Source organism: Delphinapterus leucas, chromosome 7 (assembly GCF_059928025.1).
Source record: "Delphinapterus leucas isolate spDelLeu-1000000601 "Yukka" chromosome 7, BTC_Dleu_Yukka2, whole genome shotgun sequence".
Classification (NCBI taxonomy): Eukaryota; Metazoa; Chordata; class Mammalia; order Artiodactyla; family Monodontidae; genus Delphinapterus; species Delphinapterus leucas.
In genome coordinates, this window is record NC_143135.1 from 45,850,850 (window position 1) to 45,876,475 (window position 25,626).

General features: G+C 34.6%; 1 protein-coding gene and 1 non-coding gene across 5 annotated transcripts in view; both read right to left on the reverse strand.

The window, feature by feature from the left end:
• Positions 1–2,608: 2,608 nt before the first annotated feature.
• IPO7 (importin 7) overlaps positions 2,609–25,626 on the reverse strand; it is a 47,069-nt gene continuing 24,051 nt past the window's right edge. For 3 of the 4 annotated variants that reach the window (XM_022563151.3, XM_089915181.1, XM_089915182.1), the window contains 19 exons: positions 23,757–23,851; positions 23,552–23,636; positions 21,613–21,747; positions 20,880–20,979; positions 20,048–20,124; positions 19,545–19,661; positions 16,771–16,860; positions 16,195–16,360; positions 15,841–16,001; positions 14,629–14,757; positions 12,751–12,817; positions 12,542–12,667; positions 12,016–12,113; positions 10,766–10,861; positions 9,896–10,116; positions 9,598–9,803; positions 8,212–8,418; positions 6,719–6,835; positions 3,362–5,666 (listed from right to left, as the gene is read on the reverse strand). In XM_022563151.3, the coding sequence (XP_022418859.1) occupies positions 5,569–5,666; positions 6,719–6,835; positions 8,212–8,418; positions 9,598–9,803; positions 9,896–10,116; positions 10,766–10,861; positions 12,016–12,113; positions 12,542–12,667; positions 12,751–12,817; positions 14,629–14,757; positions 15,841–16,001; positions 16,195–16,360; positions 16,771–16,860; positions 19,545–19,661; positions 20,048–20,124; positions 20,880–20,979; positions 21,613–21,747; positions 23,552–23,636; positions 23,757–23,851 (2,391 nt within the window). In that variant the 3' untranslated portion in view covers positions 3,362–5,568. Of the gene's footprint in view, positions 2,931–3,361; positions 5,667–6,718; positions 6,836–8,211; positions 8,419–9,597; positions 9,804–9,895; positions 10,117–10,765; positions 10,862–12,015; positions 12,114–12,541; positions 12,668–12,750; positions 12,818–14,628; positions 14,758–15,840; positions 16,002–16,194; positions 16,361–16,770; positions 16,861–19,544; positions 19,662–20,047; positions 20,125–20,879; positions 20,980–21,612; positions 21,748–23,551; positions 23,637–23,756; positions 23,852–25,626 lie in introns of those variants that run through there. The other variant, XM_089915180.1, reaches the window with a different exon arrangement.
• On the reverse strand, positions 16,444–16,627 carry LOC115803284 (small nucleolar RNA SNORA23). The gene has a single exon (XR_004023970.1). It is a non-coding gene; the product is annotated as a small nucleolar RNA SNORA23 (small nucleolar RNA).

The following is a 25,626-nucleotide window of genomic DNA, read 5'->3' on the forward strand; positions in this document are numbered from 1 at the left end:
AAATATCTGATTATTTGGATATACCACATTTTGTTTATCCATTCATCAACTGATGGCTATTTGGGTCCTTTCCTCCTTTTGGCTATAGTAATGCTAGTATGAACAACTGTGTACAAGTTCTTGTGTGGACATATGTTTGATTTCTCTCAGATATACGCATCATCTGGGAGTGGAATTGCTAGGTGACACTATTTTCTACCTTTTGAGGAACTGCCAAAATTTTACACAACAGATAAGCATTTTACATCGTATCAACACTATGAGGGTTTCAATTTCTCTTCTTCCTCACCAATACTTGTAATTGTGCACCTTCTTGATTATAGACATGCTAGTATGTATGAAATATCGCATCATGAATTCTGATTTGCATTTTCCTAATGACTAGTGATGTTAAGCATTTTTTCCTATGATACTGGCCATTTATTTCTTTGGAGAAATGTCTACTTGGGTTCTTTACGGTTTTTAAGTGGGGTTTTTGTGTTGTTGAGTTCTAAGACTTCTGTATATACTCAAGATTAACAGATATTTTCTCCCATTCTCTGGGGTCTTTTCACTTTCTAGAAAAGTGTCCTTTAAAGCACAAAGTTGTAAATTTTGATGAAGTCCAAGTCGTCTGTTTTTTATTTTTTTGCGGTACGTGGGCCTGTCCTGTGGTCTTGTTGCTTGTCCTGTGGTGTTATATCCAAAAACTATTACCTAATTCAGTCACGATTTACACCTGTATTTTTTTCTAAGAATTTGAGATCTTATATTTAAATCTTGAAACCACTTTGAATTATTTTGTATATAGTGTTAAGGGTCCAACTTCGTTTTTACATGTAGATACCCAGCTGTCTCAGAGCCATTTTTAAAAAGATTCTTTCCTACATTGGTTTTGGGACCCTTGTTGAAAATCAATTGACCATAAATTTAAGGTTTTATTTCTGGACTATTTTATTCCTTTGATCAGTATAAGGTATTTATCCTTGAGAATTCCCTGGTGGTCCAGTGGTTAGGACTCTGCACTTTCACTGCAGAGGGCACAGTTTCAGTCCCTGGTAAGGGAACTAAGATCCCACAAGCCGCGAAATGCAGCCAAAAAAGAAAGAAAAAGAAGTATCCTTACTAGTACAATCATGTTTGCTTTAAAGATTGTTTTGACTATTCTGAGTCCCTTGTATTTCCATACAGATTTTAGAATGTTTGTCAATTCCAGCAAAAAAGGTAGCTTTTACGAGGATTACACTGAATCTGCAGATCAACTTGGTTAGTATTGCTATCTTCACAATAGTATGTCTTTCAATTCATGAACATGGGATGTCTCTATTTAGGTGTTTTGTAGTTTTCAGAGTGTAAGTTTTTCACTTTTGTTTATTCCTAAGAATTTTGGGGATGCTATTGTAAATGGAATTTTCTTAATTTCACTTTCATTTCATTGCTGCTGTATAGAAATACAACTGATTTGGGTATATTGATATTATATCTTGCAACCTTGATGAAGTCATTAGCTCTTTGTGTGTTTATGGATTCTTTAGGGTTTTCTGTGACATCATGTCATCTGTGAACATAGTTTTACTTCCTCCTTTCCAATCTGGATGTCTAATTGCCCTGGCTAAATCCTCATGTACAATGCTAAAGAAGTGGCAACAGTGGGCATGCTTGCATGGTTCTTGATCTTAGGGGGAAGTGTTTTTAATCTTTCATCATGAAGTCCATTAGCTTTAGGGTTTTGGTAGATGCCTTTATTCAGGTTGAGGAAATTCCTTTTTATTTCATTTTGAATTATTAAAAGGATGTTAAAAGAAACTTTAAAAAGACTCTGGTAGGAAGCATTTAAATATAGGAAATACCAAGTGTAATTGGCAAATTTCTATCTATACATGAAAGCAGAATCTATAAATACATAAAGGAATTATCACCTGTGCTTTTATTATTTTCTTCTTATTTTTTTTTTTTGCGGTACGCGGGCCTCTCACTGTTGTGGCCTCTCCCGTTGCGGAGCACAGGCTCCGGGCGCGCAGGCCCAGCGGCCATGGCTCACGGGCCCAGCCGCTCCGCGGCATGTGGGATCTTCCCGGACCGGGGCACAAACCCATGTCCCCTGCATCGGCAGGCGGACTCTCAACCACTGCGCCACCAGGGAAGCCCTCATCTGTGCTTTTAAAAAACCTCGAAGGGGAATTACGTCTCAAAAAGTTACTGAAAATATATTCCTCTCGGGCTTCCCTGGTGGCGCAAGGGTTGAGAGTCCGCCTGCCGATGCAGGGGACATGGGTTTGTGCCCCGGTCCGGGAAGATCCCACATGCCGCGGAGCGGCTGGGCCCGTGAGCCATGGCCGCTGGGCCTGCGCGCCCGGAGCCTGTGCTCCGCAACGGGAGAGGCCACAACAGTGAGAGGCCCGCGTACCGAAAGAAGAAGAAAAATTTATATATATATATATATATATTCCTCTCATAGTAATAAAATTCTGGATTTCCAGCTGGATGTCTAGTTTCCCTTTGTAAAAACCACATGCACCAAAGTGTGAAGTGCTATTATTGCAAGGGTGGCCAACCTCATCAAGGGTAAAACCTAGAATTCAAGAGGGATACTGATATTCACAGATAATCTTCACCAAAATTTAAAATTATATAGAACAGAACTGACATTTTTATAACCAATATGCTTTAATGTAATTTTAGGTCATTCATTTTACAAACACTTATGGAATGCCTACTATGCTTAAATCATTGTGCTAGATCTTCCCAAAGACACGGTTTATATTAATACAATTCCTAATGACTTTTTCTTCATGCTTGCTTCAGGGACTACATCTGGGACTGAATAGCAGCACATAGCCATAGGGCTGCGGTATGGCCACCCCTGCTCTACACTCTGGTCTCTTCCAGAGGTGAACACAGCAGCCACTATCTTGATAAGGTGTGTAGATTAGTAATCACCATTCTGTTACCTGCAGAGAAATAGATTAACATCCTTTATTTAATACTGATAAACGAAGAGCTTTTATAAAAATGGATGGCTTAAGTTTACAAAAAAGTGAAGATTTTATGCTAATGTCAGCCATTAAAAAAGACAAAATACTGAAACCCAGACAAAATCAGAATTAACTTGTATAAATTAAAAAATAAGTTATAGGTTAGTGAAACTGTGGGAAAGGCTGTATGTTAAATAAATAAATAAAATCTACATGCAACTAATTACAAGTTTATAAATACTACTCTCGAAAAGTTATCTAAAAGTCCTATAACCTTATTTAAAAACACCGACACATATCAAGATCCATAATCTATAAGAAACTCTAATTTGATGTTATATTTAAGGAAATACTGAAAATAATCGAGGTATATATTTGATGTATTAGAAACTACCATCTGAACAATATTTAATATTAAATATAGTTTAATTTTAAGGTCTTTCATTTCAGTCAAAAATCCATAAACGTAGATTAGTTTGGACTGTATGACAGAGGAGACAATAAAACGTGTTCTCAAATACATGCCAATACATTTTCTTTAAACAAAACCTCAGCAAACGAGAATTTCCATACTGTGCATGGGAATAACTAAAACCTTTATTAGATATGGTTTCCAATAACAATGTGAAAATTGGAATTATCAATTCAAAGAGCAGTGAAGTTTGAAATTTAAAAAAGTAGACTAGATATTAGGTAGGGGATAAAAGGTAAAGGAAGACGAAAATGTTTAATACTATTCAGTATCTCCCTTTTGTACACAATGTTGCATATATACAACTACTCCACTTTAATTTTACTGATTTTATATAATAGTGAAATCCCCTGAAGCAACCTAGGGTTTACAGATGGTGTCCAACTTGGGGGGAAACAAATTAGGAACACACTTGATTAACAGTTTTCACCCACACATTTTAGACAGACTTTTTTTTTTCTTTTTTTGCCAATATTTTCATAGTAAATTCATAAATATAGGAAATACTTTCACTCCTTCAGTGTTAAAATAGAAAACCAAACAGTGCCAACAGTAGTGGCTTAATTACTGGCATACAAGAAAAACACACCACCAATGGGTTTTCTTCATTATGCATTTTAAATAATGTGTGCATGTTTCATTTTTACAGTTATAAATTTTCTGGTCTGTTTAGACAACAGCACTTAATAGTCTTGAATCCATTGAGATGTTGCTTTCAATTTGAAATATTGTGTGTATAATGTATATAAAAAATAAACCAATGTATGACTCTTCTGACAAATGTTTAATATCAATAAAAGCTTATTTTTGAACATGCAGTTAGAAGAGAGGGAAGCAAGCCAACCTCTCTACATTGTCTTGTTGCTGGCCTGTTTCTGCAGTGGTATCAATAGTGGTTTTTGGAGGGAACCCTGTGCCTTCAGCCTATCTAAGACCAGATACCACCATCAACAAGAGGGCGAGAGGAGATGGGAAAAGGGAGGTGGGCAGGTGTTAAACGTCAATTTTAAAAGTGTACATTTTGTGTTCTTTCTAGGTATAGCATAAAAACAGATCAATGAGGAAAAAATTTATAATTAGGAAAAAACTGCAATCAAATGAAGACATAAAAGCCGAATTAAGTTCTTTTAATAGATTGCATATATAGATGTTTAGCCATACTCTTTTATCAACTCTTTAAGAGTAGAACTTTATATCCAATTTACATGCTTCAAATATCATCTTTCCTATTTGTTACAGTAAGGTCTTGTATCCAAATATCCACTTGTACACTGAGAGCTTTAAGAAAAAACAGGACACAGAGGGAGTTGCCATTTTTAGCAGCAATGAAATATCACTAACCCCTTTTAACATACCGAATTCAAGTCACTATCAGAGGTGAGTGCACCACAAAATCACCAGGTACAAAATTGCTAATTCATTTTTAAATTAATAACTCGAAATGACCCCTGCCCCCCACCCCATTACATCCCATCTTTTTATAAACAGCAAACATTTTGCTATTTTATACATAGGCTAGCAGGCTTGTTTCAATATGAAAGTGCTAATTCATTTACAGATTTTTTTTTAATCAGTTATGTAGTGCTACAATAAATGTCCAATAATCTACATAGGAACAATCTTTGATGATGAAAATGATGAAGATTGAATAAGGCTATCGATTACCTTATCTTATTTACATATAAAGAATAGATACCCAATGGTGAGGAAGAGACAGAAATCGGACAAATACTCATAGGTGTAAAAATTACATCTACCTCTGAGCTTATACTGTAAATGAGACATTTTAAATAGTCCTGTAGCCCATGCCTATTTTTTCCTCGGAAAAAGAAAAGCTGCCTTCATGACATCCCCTCTTGTTGCAGATTTCCACAGTGTCACTTGAACTTTCAGTCAGAATCTTACTTTCTTCAAAAAATAAAGAAAATACTCCCTGCCCCCCAGGTTACTTCCCTCCCCCGCCAAAATTCCTCTGGATTCATTTTCAGTGCCAAGTTGCATGATCAGGTCCCACCTCCTGGGGTTTTTTTTGTCCATCTATTCATCAATTAGTTTAGAGTGGATAACATGAACCAGTTCTGGAACCGCTACTAGGAGGAACACAAGCTCTTCACTACAATCACACTGCAGGAAAGTGGTAACTCAATTCATCCCTGGTGCCGGGCCTCCAAAATTGAAAGAACTTGGCACAACTGGAGCACTGAATTTGTATCCTCCATGCTTCTCAATCATTTTGGATTCTAGAAAAACAAATATGTGAATGTTTAATAGAGCATTCGATCACCTTACTGCTTTGGAGAAAAGAAGGAATTGACAGACATTAACAATAGCTTAACCATCAGTATTAGCCAGGAAGTTCCAAACTTTGGCCTCTGTTCTCCCTCCAAATGTATAGAAGAAAGAGAAGAGTATATATGTAGAGAAGACGAACTCTCTTGAATGCTACAGACTTCTTAGCCAACTTTCACTTTGCATTGTTTAAAAAGAAAAATCTTTACTCTATTTTGAGTCAAATACTAAATCAGAAGGATCCAATCTCCAAAGGTAATTACAGCTAATGAATCTAATGCATGCAAATTCAAATTAAATACTTTAGAAACCTGTGCCTTTTTTATAAGGAGGAACCTCTTTGAAGATAAAACTAGTCTGACGCAGTATTAAGACCTCTAGAAAACTACTAGGCTGTGTATTATCTGAAACATCTTGTATTGAAAGGCATACTGAAATGTTTAACGATGAAAAGAAATGATATGTCTTTAATATAGTTTTTAAAAATTGCAGTTTTCAAAAAAAAATCGCAGTTTTCATAACTTTAAAATTCACAATTTTAATGGAATTTTCTACTATCAAACCAGCCCCATGAGATTTAGCGACCTTATCAAAGCTACTGCACACTGAAAGTAGTCTTCAACTATACTTAAAATCAGTAAATTATGGCCAAAACCAAAATTCCTTTTTTCATTCCTACAGATTGGAATGAATTTCTTATCACCTCCAACAACTGTAGCTTTTATGTAATTTTAAATTACTTAATTTAAATTTTAAAGCTGTATCAAAGTCATTAATTGCATTAAAGAGGGGTTGAGGTTGGGACTTCCCTGGTGGTCCAGTGGCTAAGGCTCTGCGCTCCCAATGCAGGGGGCTCAGGTTCGATCCCTGGTCAGGGAACTAGATCCCAAGAGTTTGCATGCTGCAACTAAAGATCCCGATGCCGCAACTAAGACCTGGTGCAGCCAAATTAAAAAATAAATATTAAAAAAAAAAAAAGAGGGGTTGAGGTCAATTAACATACCATGGGCTGCTCTTCTTTGATCAGCTAGAGTTGCTATATCCTGTAACTGTTTTCTTTGTTCTTCATTAAGACCATGAGTCAGAGCCTGATACCACACGGGATTACGATTTTGTATAGCTATCAAAAAGAAAACAAGGGAAAAAAGGGCAATAAGAGAGTCCTGGTAGTTCTTTTCTGTTCTATTCCCTCTACTCCACCTCCAATACTGAAATTCTGATCTAGTTTATATTCTCCCAATAATAATCTAAGGTATTTTAAATTACTTGTGAAAAAAAGATACAGGGGGAAAAAAAATTCTGGCTTAGCATTATGCCTCAAAAATCTAATCATAGTCGTAATTCTTATCTCTAGTAAATAAGGATTTAGAGCCTAATCCAATTGTTATACAATAAGTAACAAACTAGGGAAACTAGAAACAAAGTTAACCCAAACCCCTTAAAAGATTCAGAGTTAAAGCAACTTATTTTTTTCTGCATTGCTTATTCTGCATTGCTTATTCAAAAAAACCCTTTCTTAGATATATGTACTGTCTTTCCATAGAAAGGTGCTCTGCAGTATTTAGTTAAAAATGTTCTCTATAACATGATTTTCTACTTCTACTTTATTGCATTTACTGTGGATGAGCCTTCTATAATAAACCATCCTTTAGGGATTAACATTATGTTTAAGTATACAAAATACAAAGTCATGGACAAAAGCCAGTCAGTAAGTTCTTGGCACTTCAATCAATCCTTACAGCCTGCCATGTAGCTCAGAAACAATTCCTTGTGTTTCTGTAAGCTTGCATCACAACTGCTTTGTCATGGGCTTGGAAGATTAATGCTTTGGTTATCAGAGAATTTATTCTACATCAACGTTCATAATGCATAGGAATGATAAAATAGCACAGTAGTTAACTCTGGAGAGAAAGGATGTTCAAATATAGTGCCAATTCTAATTTCTTAAGTTGGGTTAAAGAACACAGATGTAAAAAACAAAAACTGGCACCTAGTGTTCCGTAGCCACACACTGTGAAACAGGAGAAAAGAATAGAGATTCCAAGACCATAAATGTTATATAAATGGTCAAATTCTCAGACAGGTAAGCATGGGTTTAGCCAGGGGGAAAAAAAAGATACACAAATACATAAACATAAGAAACAGACATAACAGTAGATATTTCTGGGGAAAGCTGGGAGGTTAGAAATCAGAAGTAGGAAAAACAAACTCGTTGTATAAACTTTTTGAACTATACAATTTTCCTATGACGTGCATATTTCAAAATGACAACCTAAATAAAAGTAAAATAATAGGATGAGGAAAATACACCGAATCTCTAAGGCAACAGTAGAAGTAACTTTGGTTACTCTGCCTAACAATCCTAAATCACATTTTAGTTTGGGTTTGATATACCCAAACCCCCTTCTTTAAGGGGCAGACGTAAATAAGAACAAATTGGTTCAGGAAAATGGATCATATGGAGCTATCTGAATTACATATAACAAGTTAACTTACTTTGAAATATAGCTTTAAATATCTGATACTCATCAACAGGGTTATCTTCATCATCAATGATTGTGGAATAGCCTTCCAGGGCAGTTTCTTCAGCGTCATCTTCTTCCCAGTCTTCATCATCTCCATCTTCGCCTGCTTGCTTAGCCAGGATCTCCAAATATTCTTGTCCATCTTCATCAATATCATCTTCATCACTCCCCAGTTCCTCTGCCAAGTCATAAAAAGGTGCTCTTGTTAACACTGGAATATTCTGTTACTCACTGTAACTCAGTGACAGTGATCATTGCTGGTGAATTACAAATCACAACTGAATAAATTCAAGGAAGAGTTCCAGGAATTGGTGTTTAAATACATATTCAGCAATAAACAGAAAAAAAATTCTCATAGAAATCTAAGAAAACGAACCACAACTGTTAGTACTAGAAGTCTGAAAAAGGACTGCATAATATGAGAACCAGCACTTGGTGTGCTGAGACATGGTATATACCAAATCAAATACCAACAGTACAGTAAAATAGTTTATTATATCCACAGAATACCTTTTATGAGATTTTTTTTTAAAAGCCTAGCTGGCTAAGATGGTAAATGATAAAAAGACAAAAATGGCAAGTGTTATATTTTGAAACCTTTACAATAATTTCTTCTAAACAACATCCTATCAGTTTATATTCTTGTAGTCTATACTGTCTTACAGGTGAAATGTATTAGCCAACATCTAATTAACTTAATTTTACAGTGTAGATATAGCTAGATCTTAGCACTAATAGACAGATGTTTACCAACACTAAAAACCTGCCAACAGGGCTTCCCTGGTGGTGCAGGGGTTGAGAATCCGCCTGCCAATGCAGGGGATACGCGTTCGATCTCTGGTCCAGGAAGATCCCACATGTTGTGGAGCAACTAATCCCATGTGCCACAACTACTGAGCCTGTGCGCTCTAGAGCCCGTGAGCCACAACTACTGAGCCCGCGCGCCTAGAGCCCATGCTCCGCAGCAAAAGAAGCCATTGCAATGAGAAGCCTGTGCACTGCAACAAAGAGTAGCCCCCACTCGTCACAACTAGAGAAAGCCCACGTGCAGCAACAAAGATGCAACACAGCCAAAAAAAAAAAAAATATATATATATATATATATATATAAATATAAGAACACACAAAAAAACCTGCCAACACTGGAACTATATACGCCTACAACTGCTTTACATAATGGTGATACAGCTGAAAGTTCCTGCCTTCATGGACCTTACACTCTAGTTCTATGAATGAATGAACATGAAAGCATTTGGCTATGATCCCACATTTCTTTAGGAGAAGGGCTAAAAGAACAAGTCCAGTGATGTTTCTAACTGGGTAATAAGACTGGCTGCCTCCACTGCAAATCCCTTACCCGTTTCATCATCATCTTCAGCTTCATCATCGTCATCACTGTCATTCTCGTGTTCTGCATGGCAGGCATATGCTCTTTTTAATCCATTAAATAAAAGAATAAAAGCTGGCAAAATCTGTCCAGAAACCTGATTTAAAACTTGTGGTATTTGTTCCATATCAATAAGAGCACATAGGCCCAGAACACACATCTTTCTGTCATGAAGCCTAAAAAATAAAATAAAATATTTCCTTATTTTCCTTTAAAAAAGATTTTGCAGAGTTCCTTACAAAGTAAATAAAGATCCAATGTCACTTACCCCAAGAAACAATCAACATCATTAAGCCACTGTGTAATAAAATGATTTGTAACTGGTTCAACATTATTAGGGAAGCGAAGATTTTCTAAGGTGTTGAGAAGTAGGTGTGGATTATAATACAAAGCTGCAATGGCAACTTGCAGGCACATTGTTCGAAGTTCACTTGTCTTCACCTCTCTTGTCAGTCTCTCTAAAGCTGCTTCCACGAATAAGGGAATACACTGTAGAGAAAGACAGCGAAACATTCCAAAACTGTAAGTAAAGCAGCCGTTAACTACCCACCCATATTAACTTTCTTGTTGCCTCAACTAACCGTCCCCTTCCATTAAATGATCCAATTTTTACTGTTGAGCCAATTCAGTGGGAAATCCAATTTTAGAGAAAAATTGGTCCTCACTGAGCTATTAGAGCCCCACCACAATAGCAATATTGGATTCAAAATATCCCTACTGACTAACCTTATTGTGGTAATCATTTTGTAATATAAACATTTATCAACTCATCACACCGTATACCTTAAACTTATACAACGTTATCTTTCAACTATGTCTCAATAAAGATGGATTTTCAAAGTCCCGTTGAAACTCACCATGGAAATTTAATGACTAAATCTATCTTACTGCAAAGTGATAGTGTGGCAAACAATACTCTCACAATATACTTAAAAAGCCAGTCATATTTCCATACATATTAAATATACAATCATTATTAAATTTTGGTTAAATTTTAAATGAACAATTTTAACATGTTATCTAGGTGTCATAATAAACAACATACAAAATATATAGAACAAATGCCCAAAATGAAAAAGTGAAGGGAAAGATTCCCTCTCTGAATCCTCCAACACGAATCATTAATAGCTTCACTGACCTGGTCAATGCCACGCCCTTTGCACTGCAGAATGATGACCTCTAACAATTTTGCTGCATGACATTCTGCATCTTCTCCTGCAACTCCTGTAAGAACCTGATCAATACAAAATATAAACTGCAAGGAGGCGTCACAAAACCTTGAATCAGTCTATAGCTGCTGAAGTATTTAAGGTATTCTAATTAATATGAGTGACTGCAATAGTCATTGTACAGACTATAGTCTAAAGCACCCGTAGGATTTGGAGTTATTCGTCTGTAATACTGGTCTACATAATCAAAGCACATCCCATGTAGTGCCATTCTGGACCATAGCAAGTTGACAACCGCTATGTCTAAAAACATACTGACAATGGAGAGTGAGATGAGCAGGAAGTAGAGGCAATCTGTTGATGGCAAAGGCTGTTTCCAGACAAGAAATAAAATCATGGATTTGATGTGCTCATTAGCACTAGAGGAATGTAAGGGTTAAGGATAAGGGTTTTGGAATAGGAAAGCAGATGGTATAGACATCTCTGTTCCCAGAGTATTAACATAAACAATATAATTTGGCAATAAATAATAACATAACTAGATGATTATTTTGTGACTAAGTGTTCAGAAAGGAATGACATCGATGAGGACAAACACATCTAAAAACTTCGTAAAGTGAAATCATTTTTTAAATGCCTGGTGTTGGGACTTCCCTGGTGGCGCAGTGGTTAAGAATCCACCTGCCAATGCAGGGGACACGGGTTTGAGCCCTGGTCCGGGAAGATCCCACATGCCACGGAGCAACTGGCCCCGGGCGCCACAACTACTGAGCCTGCACTCTAGAGCCCGCGAGCCACAATTACTGAAGCCTGTGCGCCTACAGCCCGTGCTCCGCAACAAGAGAAGCCACCGCAATAAGAAGCCCGCGCACTGCAACAAAGAGTAGCCCCAGTTCGCCCCAACTAGAGAAAGCCCACACGCAACAAAGAAGACCCAATACAGCCATAAATAAATAAATATATTTATTTAAAAAAACCCAAAACCCAAACATTTATAACTCCAATTAAATGTCAGAGGGCAGACATAAAACAAATACTTGTCAAAGCCATTACTGAGAGATCTAGAAATCAAAGCCATTTTCAGTTTATAACTATTAAAGCTCTTATTCTGTCAGACCCGTATAATATGTTCACCATAATGTGGTACCACGTCTCTTCACAATTTTGTACTTTTTATAGCACCAGTCTCACATGCTTATATTAACTAAAAGTGACCTACCTTTTTGCACATACTGTATATCATTTCAAGGTACTTGGTATCAGAGAGAAGTGTGTCTGTATCAACTGTTACATAATTATGAAGCAGAGGCATCATATCTGTATTAATAAAAAGCATCAGTTAAGTATCTTTACTAACATATATGCTGTGTTTCTGAAAAAAATCTCAGAAAAAAAAAAGCAAGTCTTAATGTTCTGTCCCTAAAGTTCACTTTTAATTATTCACTTATAATTAAACATAAAAATGAGGCTATTATTAAAGTGCATTCCTTCATATTTAGCAGTTAAAGATTATACAAAGAAGACTGACAGGGGGCAGAAGGTAAGAATCTGTGTTAAAGAAAAAAATCTCAAGTGATAACTAAATCAAAATGTATAATGGGTCATCTTTGAGCACTAATTGCTACTGATAACTTATCCAAACAACAAAACACTTAGAATATTCAAAAGTTTGTATTCAAGTGATACACTAAAATTGAATACAAATGGGGAGGAACCCTTAGTATTTCTATGATGACTTGACTTACCTGTAAAGTAATCAAAGCCATCTTGCTGAAAAACCTCAAATACCAGAGGTAGTAGCTGCCACATCTGTGGAGACACTTGTTGACATGTCAAACTATGTGCTAAAGAGAAGATCTCCTCGTAGAATTCTAAAAGAGAATACTGAGTCATTAGGACAATGCTTGCTCATATGAAATAGTAGTGTATTCTTAACACAATCAGAGATATATACCTAAGACATGCTGTTGTAAAACAGTTCCAATGACCTGTAAGCAGATTCCTTCAAGCTGCTGGGTTATCTAAAAGAGAAGAAAAAAATCATATGGAATTGTAGCACACTGAATGAATTATTAAATAATGTATAATAATTCAATGCATTTCAATGTAAAGTCAATATTGTGAACAAATTAATATTTTAAACCTGTTTCGAAATGACTCATATTATGAAATTATGAATCAATATGGGTATGAAATTTAATGAAACACCATTACAATGAGACGAAGAAAGGACATACATAGTTTACCTATAAAGTAAAGGAAAAAAAAATTTCCTGGAAAAATGCAGGTAAGTATGAAAATAAAGGAGCCACATCATTCTGCAGAGACTAAAATCTTTTTGTGTGTAAACATAGAATAATTCAGGCCAGATATAATAGAGTGTAATTGAGATGTAAATCAGTAGCTTACTGAAAAATTATTTAAAATAAGGCATTATTCCTACCACTCCCAATAATTTTTAAGCCACCTCCATTTATATAACAGTGAGCTAGGCCCCCAAGTCATACAAGATAGACAGAAAATACACACTCCCCTTTTGTCAGTATGGTCCTCAATTGGATCCCAAATCCCTGGAAGTCATCAGAATGTTTAAAAAGTGGGGGAGAGGAAATGAGATAAAATTTACTAATCAGGGGCTTCCCTGGTGGCGCAGTGGTTGAGAGTCCGCCTGCCGATGCGGGGACACGGGTTCGTGCCCCGGTCCGGGAAGATCCCACATGCCACAGAGCGGCTGGGCCCGTGAGCCATGGCCGCTGAGCCTGCGCGTCCAGAGCCTGTGCTCCACAACGGGAGAGGCCACAACAGTGAGAGGCCCGCGTACCACAAAAAAAAAAAAAAAAAAAAAAATTTACTAATCAGATATAGAAGCAGGATATCCATTTCGAATACATATACTCAATACATCTTCAACTCTTCAAATACAGTAAGCAACTGATTTGTTAACCGTAAGGTAGCTATAGGATTCCTCATGGCTTCTAGCTATTTCCAATTATAATCTACAAAAAAAATCTGAAAGTTTACTGAAACTCTCAGGTTGCAAAAGGCAGTTTGTAGATAATCTGAAAACATGATTTATGGATTTAAATATCTGCATTGTAATTATAAACACCAAATTTAGAACAATGCTTACTTCTAAGGGAAGGAAGTAGGGAAATGAGATTAAGAAGTGGTGCCCTAATGGTTTCAATTACATTATCTGAAAATTTTTCTTACTGGAAGTCTAAGGATATACCACGGAACGTTAAAAATCTAATAAATTTAGGTGGTGGGTAAGGGGTACTGGTTAGTTTTCTATGTTTTTTACTCTTTTCTGTATGTTTTAAATAATTCCACTTTTAATATTCATTACAATTCGCTTACCTTTCCAAAAGACAATAGTAAAAGAAGAAAACTAGGAAGATGATGGTGATGGTTGCACAACGTGAATGTACTTAATACCACTGAAATGTACACCTAAAAACGGTTAAGGTGGTGTATGTTATATGTATTATACCCTAACTAAAAAAAATTTTATTAATAAGGAAAACTAGGAAGAATATGTTTTCCTAGGAATCATCATAATTTTGGATCTGAAAAGGTAACCCTAAGAGGGAGCCAAAACCCAGAGCCTTGAGGGTAAAGATACAGTGATACAAATACCTCCTTCCTATTCCTTCTAAAATATCTGTAAGGTACCTACACAAGGGTACTAGTTAATAGACAGCAAAATCAAGGTATGTGAGAAGATGACCAGAGAATAGGTAAGTCAGAGCCCTCCAAAAAGCATAGAACAGTTGATGAAGAATGGCTTGCAATTCCCTAAAACCTTTGCAACACTGGATCGTTTTCTTACTTCTTTATGATCTTCAACTACACTAAGAAGTGTGTCGATGGTATTCAGGATTCCCATAGCAGTAACTGCTTTGTCATCACTTCCTTCTTCATCTGGCCCAGTCTGGATTACTTGATTAAATGTCATTGCCTACATTCAAGAGAATGTAATTAAGGTTTGCCATTAAAGCACTATAAACACGTTTTTGTCTAAAACTTTTAATTTTTAAAATGTTCTCACTGGGACAGCACAACCGATCAGCATTTCCAAATCAACTAATATTGCTTAAGAGCTTGGGCTCTATAATCAATGGTACTGCTCTGCCACTTACTAGGTCACCTTAAACAGATTACTTGACCTCTTTTTCCTGACATCTCCATAGATACTGTGGGCAAGGCATAGAAAGTGCTTAATATTATGAATATTTTTATTTAAATTACTGGCTAACATTTGACAATGCCCAAATACTAGTCATCAAGGTTTTTGTTGCCATTGAATTCAATCATTTTGAAAAATACTGAGCAACTGAGCAAAGTCATTAGTTATGAGGAATCATAATAATCAGCTTTTTATAATGCAATATACTTTTAATGAACACTACTATATTTATCCAAATGTCTTTACTCACTTCAAAATCAGCTGTTAAAAATATACACAGCAAATACCAAGAGTTAGATTCTTCAAACCTCAGTATATAGCAAGAATACAAACTGCACCAAGTAAACCATTGTATAGAGAATATGAATGGATAATTGTTGGGTACATGTCCATATTTTCTATTACCCTTAAATAATTTACGTTGTTAATTCTCAGAAGTTCAGGGCAATGTACAATAGACAAAGGTCAACTACGAAATAACTATTTACACAAATTTCACTTTAAAAATCTATTTATAACGATTATCTCTATCTTTCAGTTAGTCCAAAGCATTCCAGGAAACCACACAAACAAGGCAGTCATGATGCAATGTGAGTACAAGTAAACAGCTCTGCACTGTAGAGGCATACAGCTCAGGTGTGAATCCCAGACCCACCCCTCCTAATTTGGGCAAATTACTTAAACTTCTTATACCTCACATTTTCTCTCAGTATAGGAATATTCCTCATAGGATTGTGTGAGAATTAAATGAGTTAAAATATATATCAAGGGCTTAGAATGGTGCCTGACATACAGAAGCTCTGTGAAAATACTGTAATCTAAGTAATGCATAAATGACTGGTTCAAATAACATACCAAATGTTGTGTCATTTCTACTGCAATAGGAGTAACTTCTTCACTATACTCGCAGATCATTTTCTGAATTACATTGGTAAGATCATCATTTTCTGTTTCTCTTATAATATGAAGAAGAGCCTGCATGACAGGTCTGATGAATGGTGTGATGTATTCTTTAGCTGTAAGAGAAAGAGAAAAAAACTTTTGGCCAAAACAGCTAAAACTCCTTAAAACCTGACACAATATATACCAAAGAGTAAACAAGAAATCGTTTCAAATAAAAAGGAAGACAATGTATCAAGTTTCTACGATTATGCCTTGTACAATTATGTGTAAGCACATTGCACTATTTTTGAGATATAAATCCTTTACCTTTCTCTTGATTGCTGATCAGCACTTGAAGTGCAATGGCAGCTTCCACTTTAACAGGCATTTCCCTATCATCAATCAGACATCTTCGTGTCAGCTCTAGGGCTGTTTGCAGGTTCTGGTCACTTTTGAACTTCACTTCACAAAAATAGTGAAGGACCCAGCAAGCCTTTTTTTTAAAAAAAATGCAGTGAGTTACTATAGGTATCTTACATTAAATTCCACCATGTGACAATATCTCTAGTGTCAAAGTGCTGTGTGGGAATTTGGAGGCTGGCCAGTGGTAGATATGTCCAAAGACACAACACTCGACCAGTACTATGATCCCAACTTACTCTTTGGCTACATGATGTTTGTGTGGATAGCAAGACCTGAATGCAAAACACAGACAGACACTGCTATCAGACACAGATGAAAACTATGCACACATTATGAGCAGCCATTTAAAGACTTATACGAAAGTCTAGAATAAAACATGGCTTTAAAGTGAACATTTAAAAGTTTCCATATAAAAGTCCACATAAGCAGTTATTCATTACAAGACATAAATGTATAAATCAATACAGCTTTAAAACATACCCTCGCTCTCATGTAGCCTAGTTCACTGCTGAAGAGAGGGAATACATGATTCTGCAACATATATTCCATCTGATCTTTGTAGATCTTTTTCTGTAAAAATAAAGTTCCAAATACAATCATCTCAAATGCCAAATAGATACACAAGTTTTAAAAATGACTACTGATGTCAAAACATACATTTATTCTGGAATTTTGAACCACAAGATCCACATCCATTTTCTTATTCTCGAACGTTACTATCAAAAATCACTGGGTACATTTTTTTAGTCCTTTTACATCATTTGTTTAGAAAGCAATTATGCCAAATCTTAACATCAATGGTGTTTAAGTAATGGGAAGAGTGGTTAATTTTATTCCTTAGCTTATTAAACGTTTTTTGTTATAAAACTATTTATATAAAGTTATAGTAATATAACTATAAAACGTTAATACAAAACTATTATAGTGAAAGAACCTCTCTGGAAAGGTTCTAAATGAACAATACGACATAGATTGAGAAATATCCTGCTCTCAGGGTAATAATCTGGATATCTAAAGATACTCCTGTGAATCTTAAAATAGGATATTTTCTAAACGGTAACAAGTTTTTAAGAAGAGTTCCTTGAATTGCATATTAGGATCAACATTAAAAACTGACAACACTTTAAAAAACGAAAGTGACTAACGAGACATGAAAACTAAATGCAACGTGGGATTCTGGACTGGATCAGGGACCAAATAACAGAGGACATTAGTGGGAAATCTTATCAAATTTGAAAGGGGTCTGTAGATTAGTTAATAGTATCATATCAATATTAATTTCCTGGTTTTGAGAATTGCCACATGGCTATCTGTTAACATTAGAAAAAATTTGGGTGAAGAGTAATGGGAACTATTTTTGCAAATTTTCTCTAAGTATAAAATTTAAAAATATAAAGTTAAAACAAAAACCTGAATGTGAGAACTCACTCAAGATTCCCAGACACAACAAATAACCACGTAATTTACCCTTTATAAACGAAGAGAAGAATGGGTGGACAGATATAGAAAAGCTGAAAGATACACAAAATATACCCACAAATTAATGGTGATGAATTCAGTGGAGCATCATATGCAGCAAGGTTTCTGGGAGTAGGATGAACTGTTGTCTAAATATTTACTTATACTTTGAAATAGTTATTAACTTTAAAGTGAAAACAAATTTCAGATCTTATGAAGTCAGACGAAATGTGTACAATTAAGGTGAGGTTTCTAAACATACATCTAATCCACTCAGCCATTCTTTACCAGAAAATGTGTGCCACAAAAGCATGATGTTCCTAGGCTGTGAAGGGATATATTCATGCTTACAAACTTCCTTAAAGATCAATTTTCTGAGAAGAAAAAAAGACTACTTTACAATTGTCTTGCAACATGAAAAGAAGATAACTCATATGCAAAAAGAATTACCTTCAGCACAAGCAACAGCAAAAAAGTATAGAGGACATTATTTCAAAATCAAATTAAATGTGTACTTCAAAGGACATCAGCAAGAAAGTGAAAAGATAATCCACAGAATGGCAGAAAATACTTGCAAACCACAAACAGTTGATCTTTGAATAACGAGGGGGTTGGGGTGCTGACACTCTGCGCAGTTGAAAATCTGCATTTAATTGGCAATTTGACCTGCATATCTGTGATTCCGCATCTGCAGATTCAACGAACTGCAGATCATGTAGTTCTGTAGTATTTATCGTTGGAAAAAAATCCACGTGTTAAGTGGACCCCAAAACAGTTCAAACCTGTGTTGTTGAAAGGTCAACTGTATATGAAAAGTTTCTGGTATTTAGAATATATAAAGAACTCTAACAATTCAACAATAAAAAGACAAAAAACCCAATATAAAAATCGACAAAAAATTTGAATAGAAATTTCTCCAAAGAAGATATACAGTGGACAATAAGCATATAAAAAGATTCTCAACATCATTAGCTATTAGGGAAATGTAAACCACAATGAGTACCATTTGACACCAACTGGAATGGCTGTAATTTAAAAAGACAGATAATAACAAGTGTTGATGAGGACATAGAAACTGGAACCCTCACACACTGCTAATGAATATATAAAATGGTACAGCCACTTTGGAAAACAGTCTAGCAGTTTCTCAAAATATGACCAGCAATTTGACTCCTAGGTATGTATTACCCAAGAGAAATGAAAATGTATGTCCACAAAAAAATGTGTACAGAAATGTTCATAGCTCCATTGTTAATAAAACCCAGAAGTAGAAACAAATGTCCACTTACTGATGAATGGATAAATAAAATGCAGCATATCAATACAATGGAATATTATCTGGCAATAAAAAAAGAATGAAGACTGACACATGCTGTAACATGGATGAACTCAGAAAATATGATAAGTCAAAGAAGCCACTCAGAAAGGACCACATGTTTTATCATTCCATTTATATGAAATGCCCAGAATATGCAAATCCACAGAGGAGACAAAAAGTAGATTAGGGCTAGGGCTGGGAAATTTGGGAGAAAATGGGGAGTGATTGATAAAAGGGTTTCTTTTGGGGATGATGAAAATGCTTTGGAATTAGAGTTGACGGTTGCACAGTTCCTTGAATATACGAAAAACCACTGAATTCTACACTTTAAATGGGCAAACCATATGGTATGTGAATTGTACCTCAATTCTGTTTTATCTCAAATGCTGTCATTAAAACAAACTAACTGTGCTTGTGCATGCGTGCGCGTTTGCACACGCACACATGCACGCACGCACACACACACACACACAAGTACCTTCAGAAGTATTTCAGCTAAAGAGCCAATCATATGTAGGGCTCCATCTTTTTTTCGAGGATCAGCATTTGGTTCTGTAAGAATCTGGTAGCAAAATCCCATAGTCTTTTGTAGTACCTAGATTAAAAGAGAAAAGTATGCTTTACTGGATATCCAAACAACCCTTTTAAAACATTGACAACAAAATGACCTATACGGCTACCATTAAAAACTAAATGTTCGGGATTAGCAGATGCAAACTATTATATACAGAATGAATAAACAACAAGGTCCTACTGTATAGCACAGGGAAATCTATTCAATATCCTGTGATAAATTATAGTGGAAAAGAATATGAAAAAGAATGTATGTATATGTGTAACTGAATCACTATGCTGTACAGCAGAAATTACCACTGTAAATCAACTACACTCAATAAAATAAATTAAAAAAAAAACCCAAGTGTATATCTGAACATATTTTAAGTATTAAAGCAAAAGTTATCCACATATTAAATAACCTACCTCTTTCCTCTTACTACAAGCTGTAAACAAAAGTGTCTGGGCAGCAGTGGTAGGAGAGATGAAATCCTCAAACACATCTAGAGAATAAATTTAAAATTAATACAGAAAATAGTAATTTCAATTTTTTCAACAAACATTTTCACATAAATTGCAAATGATACTCTGTAACAACAAAAAAGGACCTTAAATTTTTGCTAAATCTTCACAGAAAACAAGCATGAAAACAAACCCAGATCCCCATATAACTTTGCGAAAGCCTAATTCCTTTTCTTTCCTGTACAAATTAAGTCTTAATCCATCAACTTCTCCCAATGATTATTTTCTTTCATACAAAACCCCACTACTGTGAGAATTTTCACAATGGGGTCACAACAGTACAAATGACTGAAAGTACATAAGATTTTGGTACAAAGAAGGACTAATACTCAACATTAGCCAAATTACAATTCTTTAGTCCCATGCAGAGGCTCTAGCTTCCAGTATGCGTCGTCTCCATTTCCACACACATGATGACTGACGTGGAATCCAAAAGTATAGTTTAGACACTTAGTGTTTAAGGTGTAACCTTGAATTTCTAACAGATTTGGCATGTGCCAGAAGCATATCCAATAATCATAACTACTAACACTACTGTATTTGTTTCTGCTAAAAATGAAGATTATCATTCTCAAAACTAATGAATAGCTTCCTGAAAGTCTAAACAATGAATAAATTGCATTAAAACAACAGAAGGCTTTTCAGTTCCTAAGATGAGGCCTTAATATTCAAGGTTTACTATATACAAATTTAACTACCGACATACTTTGTTTCTTAAAAAATAAAAATTCGTTACCAAACTTCATGCGTATATATTCATAGGGGTCTTCCTGCCAAAGTTCCTCATCAGCATCTGTATAGCACATCAATGGAAAAATAACATCTTGGATAATGCCCTGCAATTTAAAGGTTAAGATAAGTCAGTCTTCAAATTTCCGTTAAGTGCTAAAACAAAAGTAACTCTCCAGTTTGTGTTTTAAAGCTTAACATCAAACTTCAGTAAAGCATTTAATGCATTCTCAGATCGACTATCAACGTACATATTCTTACCCTCTGTGCAACGAGTCATTGTAAGACATGTGTACATAGGTAGCAATTAAGTATTCCGAGAAAATGCAATATGAAATTTTAGTCCATCAAACCCTACAGTTCTAAATAAAGCAAATAAATTACATTGGAAATAGTACATAAGCAAATTAGCCTCAAAAGTAATTTGGTGAAATAGTCCTTTGCCTATTCCAAATTACATGATGTTAGCTAATCATATTAAACTATAATCATGATCCAACAGTAAGAACTTAAAAGCAAATTTTAAGATAACAGGTTCAGATTAAAAAATAATCTGAATATCCACAATATACCTTTTATAAAGTTTGTCAGGATGTTGCATCATTTTCCTAATGTACAATTACCAGAACTAGACTAAGTAACATAGGTCAACAAAAAAAATGCACTTTTTCAACCTTTTGGTAATTAATGTTATTTCTATTACATTTTCTAGAAAAATAGTTCAGATAGAAAATTATTACTTGTATATGAGGCTTCAGATTCTTCCAGGTGAGAGCATGAGAAACTCCTTGATTAATATAATTTAATGTCTGTTGTAAAACTCGAGGAGCCATATATTGCTTCTCCTTGTACTGATATAACACTTTCAATAAAACCTTTGAAAAAAAATTTTGATCAAAAAATAAAGTTTAAATAGAAAGTTTAACCACTTACAAGCTAGCAAAAACATCTGACACTTCTTACCCAGGTCATTATCATAAAATAACCACCATATTCTTTTAAAAAGAAAGTAATTTTTTAAATTATGTATTGGAGAACCATATTTATTCCCAAAGTATTTAAAATAAACAAACTGAAGTAACACTGTGTGTCAAAGGACTAGTTTCTGATTAAGTATAAAAAGAAGAGAAAACCATATGCTACTTGTGGAACATACCACAATATTCTGAGACAGCACTATATTGTTAAAATCAGCTTCTAGGCAAATCCTACCCAAACCATTCACCTACTTATTTAACGTCTGCCAAGAGTTCTAATTCAACTTGATACTTGAGAATAGCAGTTGTCAAAATATGGTCCACAGACCTCTCAGAAGGTCTGACAGGTCAAAACTATTTTCATAATAATGCTAAAACATTATGTGCCCTTTTTACTGTGTTGACATTTGCATCGATGGTACAAAAGCAGTGATAGTAAAACTTCAGGTTCCTAACATGAATCAAAGGAGTGGCACTAAAGTGTACTAGCAGTCATCATATTCTTTACAGACACATAATCGCAGAATAAACTTTCCTTAGGAATGTCCTTAGTGAAACAGAAATATATTAATAAATGGGAAGTATACATATAGCACTTCTGCTACATACCAAAGTACGATGGTTGGAAGAAAAGCTGAAATAGTAGCTTTTTCCACCAAATATTATCATAAGCATGAAAGAAAAACTGATAGACAAATTATGATTATTTAGACTTTTGTGTGTGGCAGATTTTTTTCTCAAAAATGAACAAAATGAGCCTCTCCAAGGAAACTGACAATATGTTACTGGTGTTAAAATTTGAGCTTTCAAGCAAAACTAGAATTCTCAAAATCTTACATCCACTACTTAGATCCACCTGACAGCTTTCCAATATTTAAAGACAGTTATGAGATCAATGGTGATATTAATGACTGTAATTTTTTAAAACTACATAAGGAAATCTATAAACATTTAGAAAATCGGCATAGACTCAATAAGTCAATATTTTCCAATGACCAGGGCAGTATGTTATAAAATCATATATGGATAAAAGACCCATTCAAAGTGCAATGGATGTTAATATAACAGAAGATGAAATGTTTATTGTTACAGTTTCAAACTCTAAATTACAATTAACCTTTAAGAAAATACCATTGTCACATGTTGGTGTGATATCAAAATTTTCCCCAATTATATGAAAAGTATATTAAAAGTCTTTCCTTTTCCAACTTATCTTTGAGACCAAATTATCTTTATTTACTTCCATTAAAACAAATTGAAACAGAATGAACACAGAGGTAGACAGGTATACAGCTGCCTTTTATTAAGGCAGACATTAAAGTAGTAAAAATGTGTAACAATGCCATTTCCTCCTGCTAAAAATTTTTCATTTTGGAAAACATTTTTAACAAAAACATGTATTCTGTTAATATGTAATAGGTTTGTTATTTTTTAATAACTTAATACCATTAAATTTAGTTTCAATTTTTAATACAGTAAATATCACAAGGTATAACCCCCATAAATGGAAGCTTGTCGATGTTCTCAATAATTTAATAGTGTAAGGAGGTCCTGAGACCATAACATTTGAGAACTACTACAGTGTTCAAAATGTTAAAGACTGCTACATGCAATCTTTGAATGCCAAAGAAACTAGAAATAAGGAAGACAAATTAACATAACAGTGTCATGTTTCTACTTGGAAAAATTATCTTAGACTTACCTGTTGGACACCAACAGCAAATGCCTTCAGAAATACTTCAGCAAATTCATTATACTCCTTGGAAACATTGCCAGGGCTTCCATATCTAAAAGAACATTCAAATGCCCATCATGTCTTCATAATGCTTTATATCAGCACTTATAAAAAAAAAAACAGATTCTTGAAAAAAATAAACTCAAATTATCATATATTGAGAAATGTGTACCTTTCAAAAAGCCTTGCTAAGATATGTAAAGCCCACTTCTTACATTTCCACCATGGTAACTCAGGTCTATCATCTTCTTCAACTTGAAGTGTTTCCTTTAAAGAGACATTTATTTAATGATAGACAATACAATCTAAAAGGAATAGTGTGAGTTCAGAACAGACTCACAAAAACATGAATCCTCCTCTAATGATGGCCTTTCATAATAAAAGGCTAGAACAGGAAAAGTATTAACCCTTATTTAAATATAAGAGGCACTTCACTTTACTACTTAGTTACAAAGGACATGCTTTCTCAAAGTCTTATAAAAGTTTAAACTCAAACATTTTAGTCAAGATCCAAATAATATAAATCAAAGTCATGGCAAGTAGCTTAAACTAGTATAGTTCAAATCAAAAGGGCATGAAAAATTTCATTTTAGAAATCCAGTTTCAAAAATATTAGTATACATACATAAATATGTATGTATGAGCATGTTCATTTACAAAACCATTTGTAACAGAAAAAAACTGCCAAGAACTAAACATTCATTAACAAGGGGATGTTTAATTATGCAACATCCATTAAGAGAATGAATTGGTTCATTATATACTGACCTAAGACATCCATGACATATTTTTAAGCTAAGACAGAGAAATGAGACTGTGGAACAACCAAAACTCCCATACACTGCCAGTGAGAGCGGTGGTACAACCACTTTGGAAGTTATTTATAAAGTTAAACATATACATTCATAGCAGCCTTATTTGTAATCTTAAAATCTTAAAACCACCCAGATGTCCATCAACTTGTAAATAAATAAACCGTAGTACATCCGTACAATGGGGTACTACTTGTCAATAAAAAAGAACAAACTACCCATGGCACAACATGAATATATCGTAATATTAAGCAAAAGAAGGTAGATACAAAAAATTACCTTTTTATTAGATTTTAGAACAGGTGAAGTTAATCTATGGTGCTAGAAATGAGAATGGTGATGGTAGGGATGACCAGACCCAGCCACCAGCAAACATTCTAGGTGATGGTTACTCCGGTGAATATGACTCTCATAACCCACTGAACTGTTTACTTATATGTGCATGTTTATGATTACAAATTATACCAAAAAAGGTGCAGAATGTAAGTATGAAAACTCTTAAAGCTGTATTTTATACCTATTAAATGTGTACAGAAAATAACACATCAAACTAGTTTCCCATGGAACGCAAGAAGCGTCCTATTTATTTCTTCTGCATTTTTTTTAAATAAAAATTTGAGCAATAAACTACAAAACAGGAGGCTGGTCTCACTTATCTCACTAATAAAATTATGTTGGATAAATTACACAACCCTTCCATGTCTCTGTTTAAAATAAATTCAGAAGGAATTATTTTGAGGATTAAATAAGCAAGGTATATAAAAGTACTTAAAACACACTAGGGATTCAGGAATTGTAAATTTCCTACCTCTCTAGAAAACTAGATAATAAAGAAAAATTGTGGTTATTTTAAAAATCGTTATGTGAAAAAAATAACATAGTTGGACAACTCTGTATGTACTACTGGAAACCGCTGAATTGTACACTTTGAAACTGTAAATTTTACGGTATTTGAGTTATACCTCTATGAAGTTGTTATTTAAAAAGCAAGTAATATTAACTAACTACAAAGTTTGACCAACTTGTAAATCAAGTTCTACCCCTGTTCATGCATGTCTAACAAATTATTAGCCTAAAATCCAGCTATAGGCTCTTTGTTCCTTTTTGAGAAATAATTGATATTGTTATTAGTTTAATGTATAAACATAATGATTTGACATACGTATATACTGTGAAATGACTACCACAGTTAAGTTTTAGAAGATGGTGAAAAGGTATAAACTTCCCGTT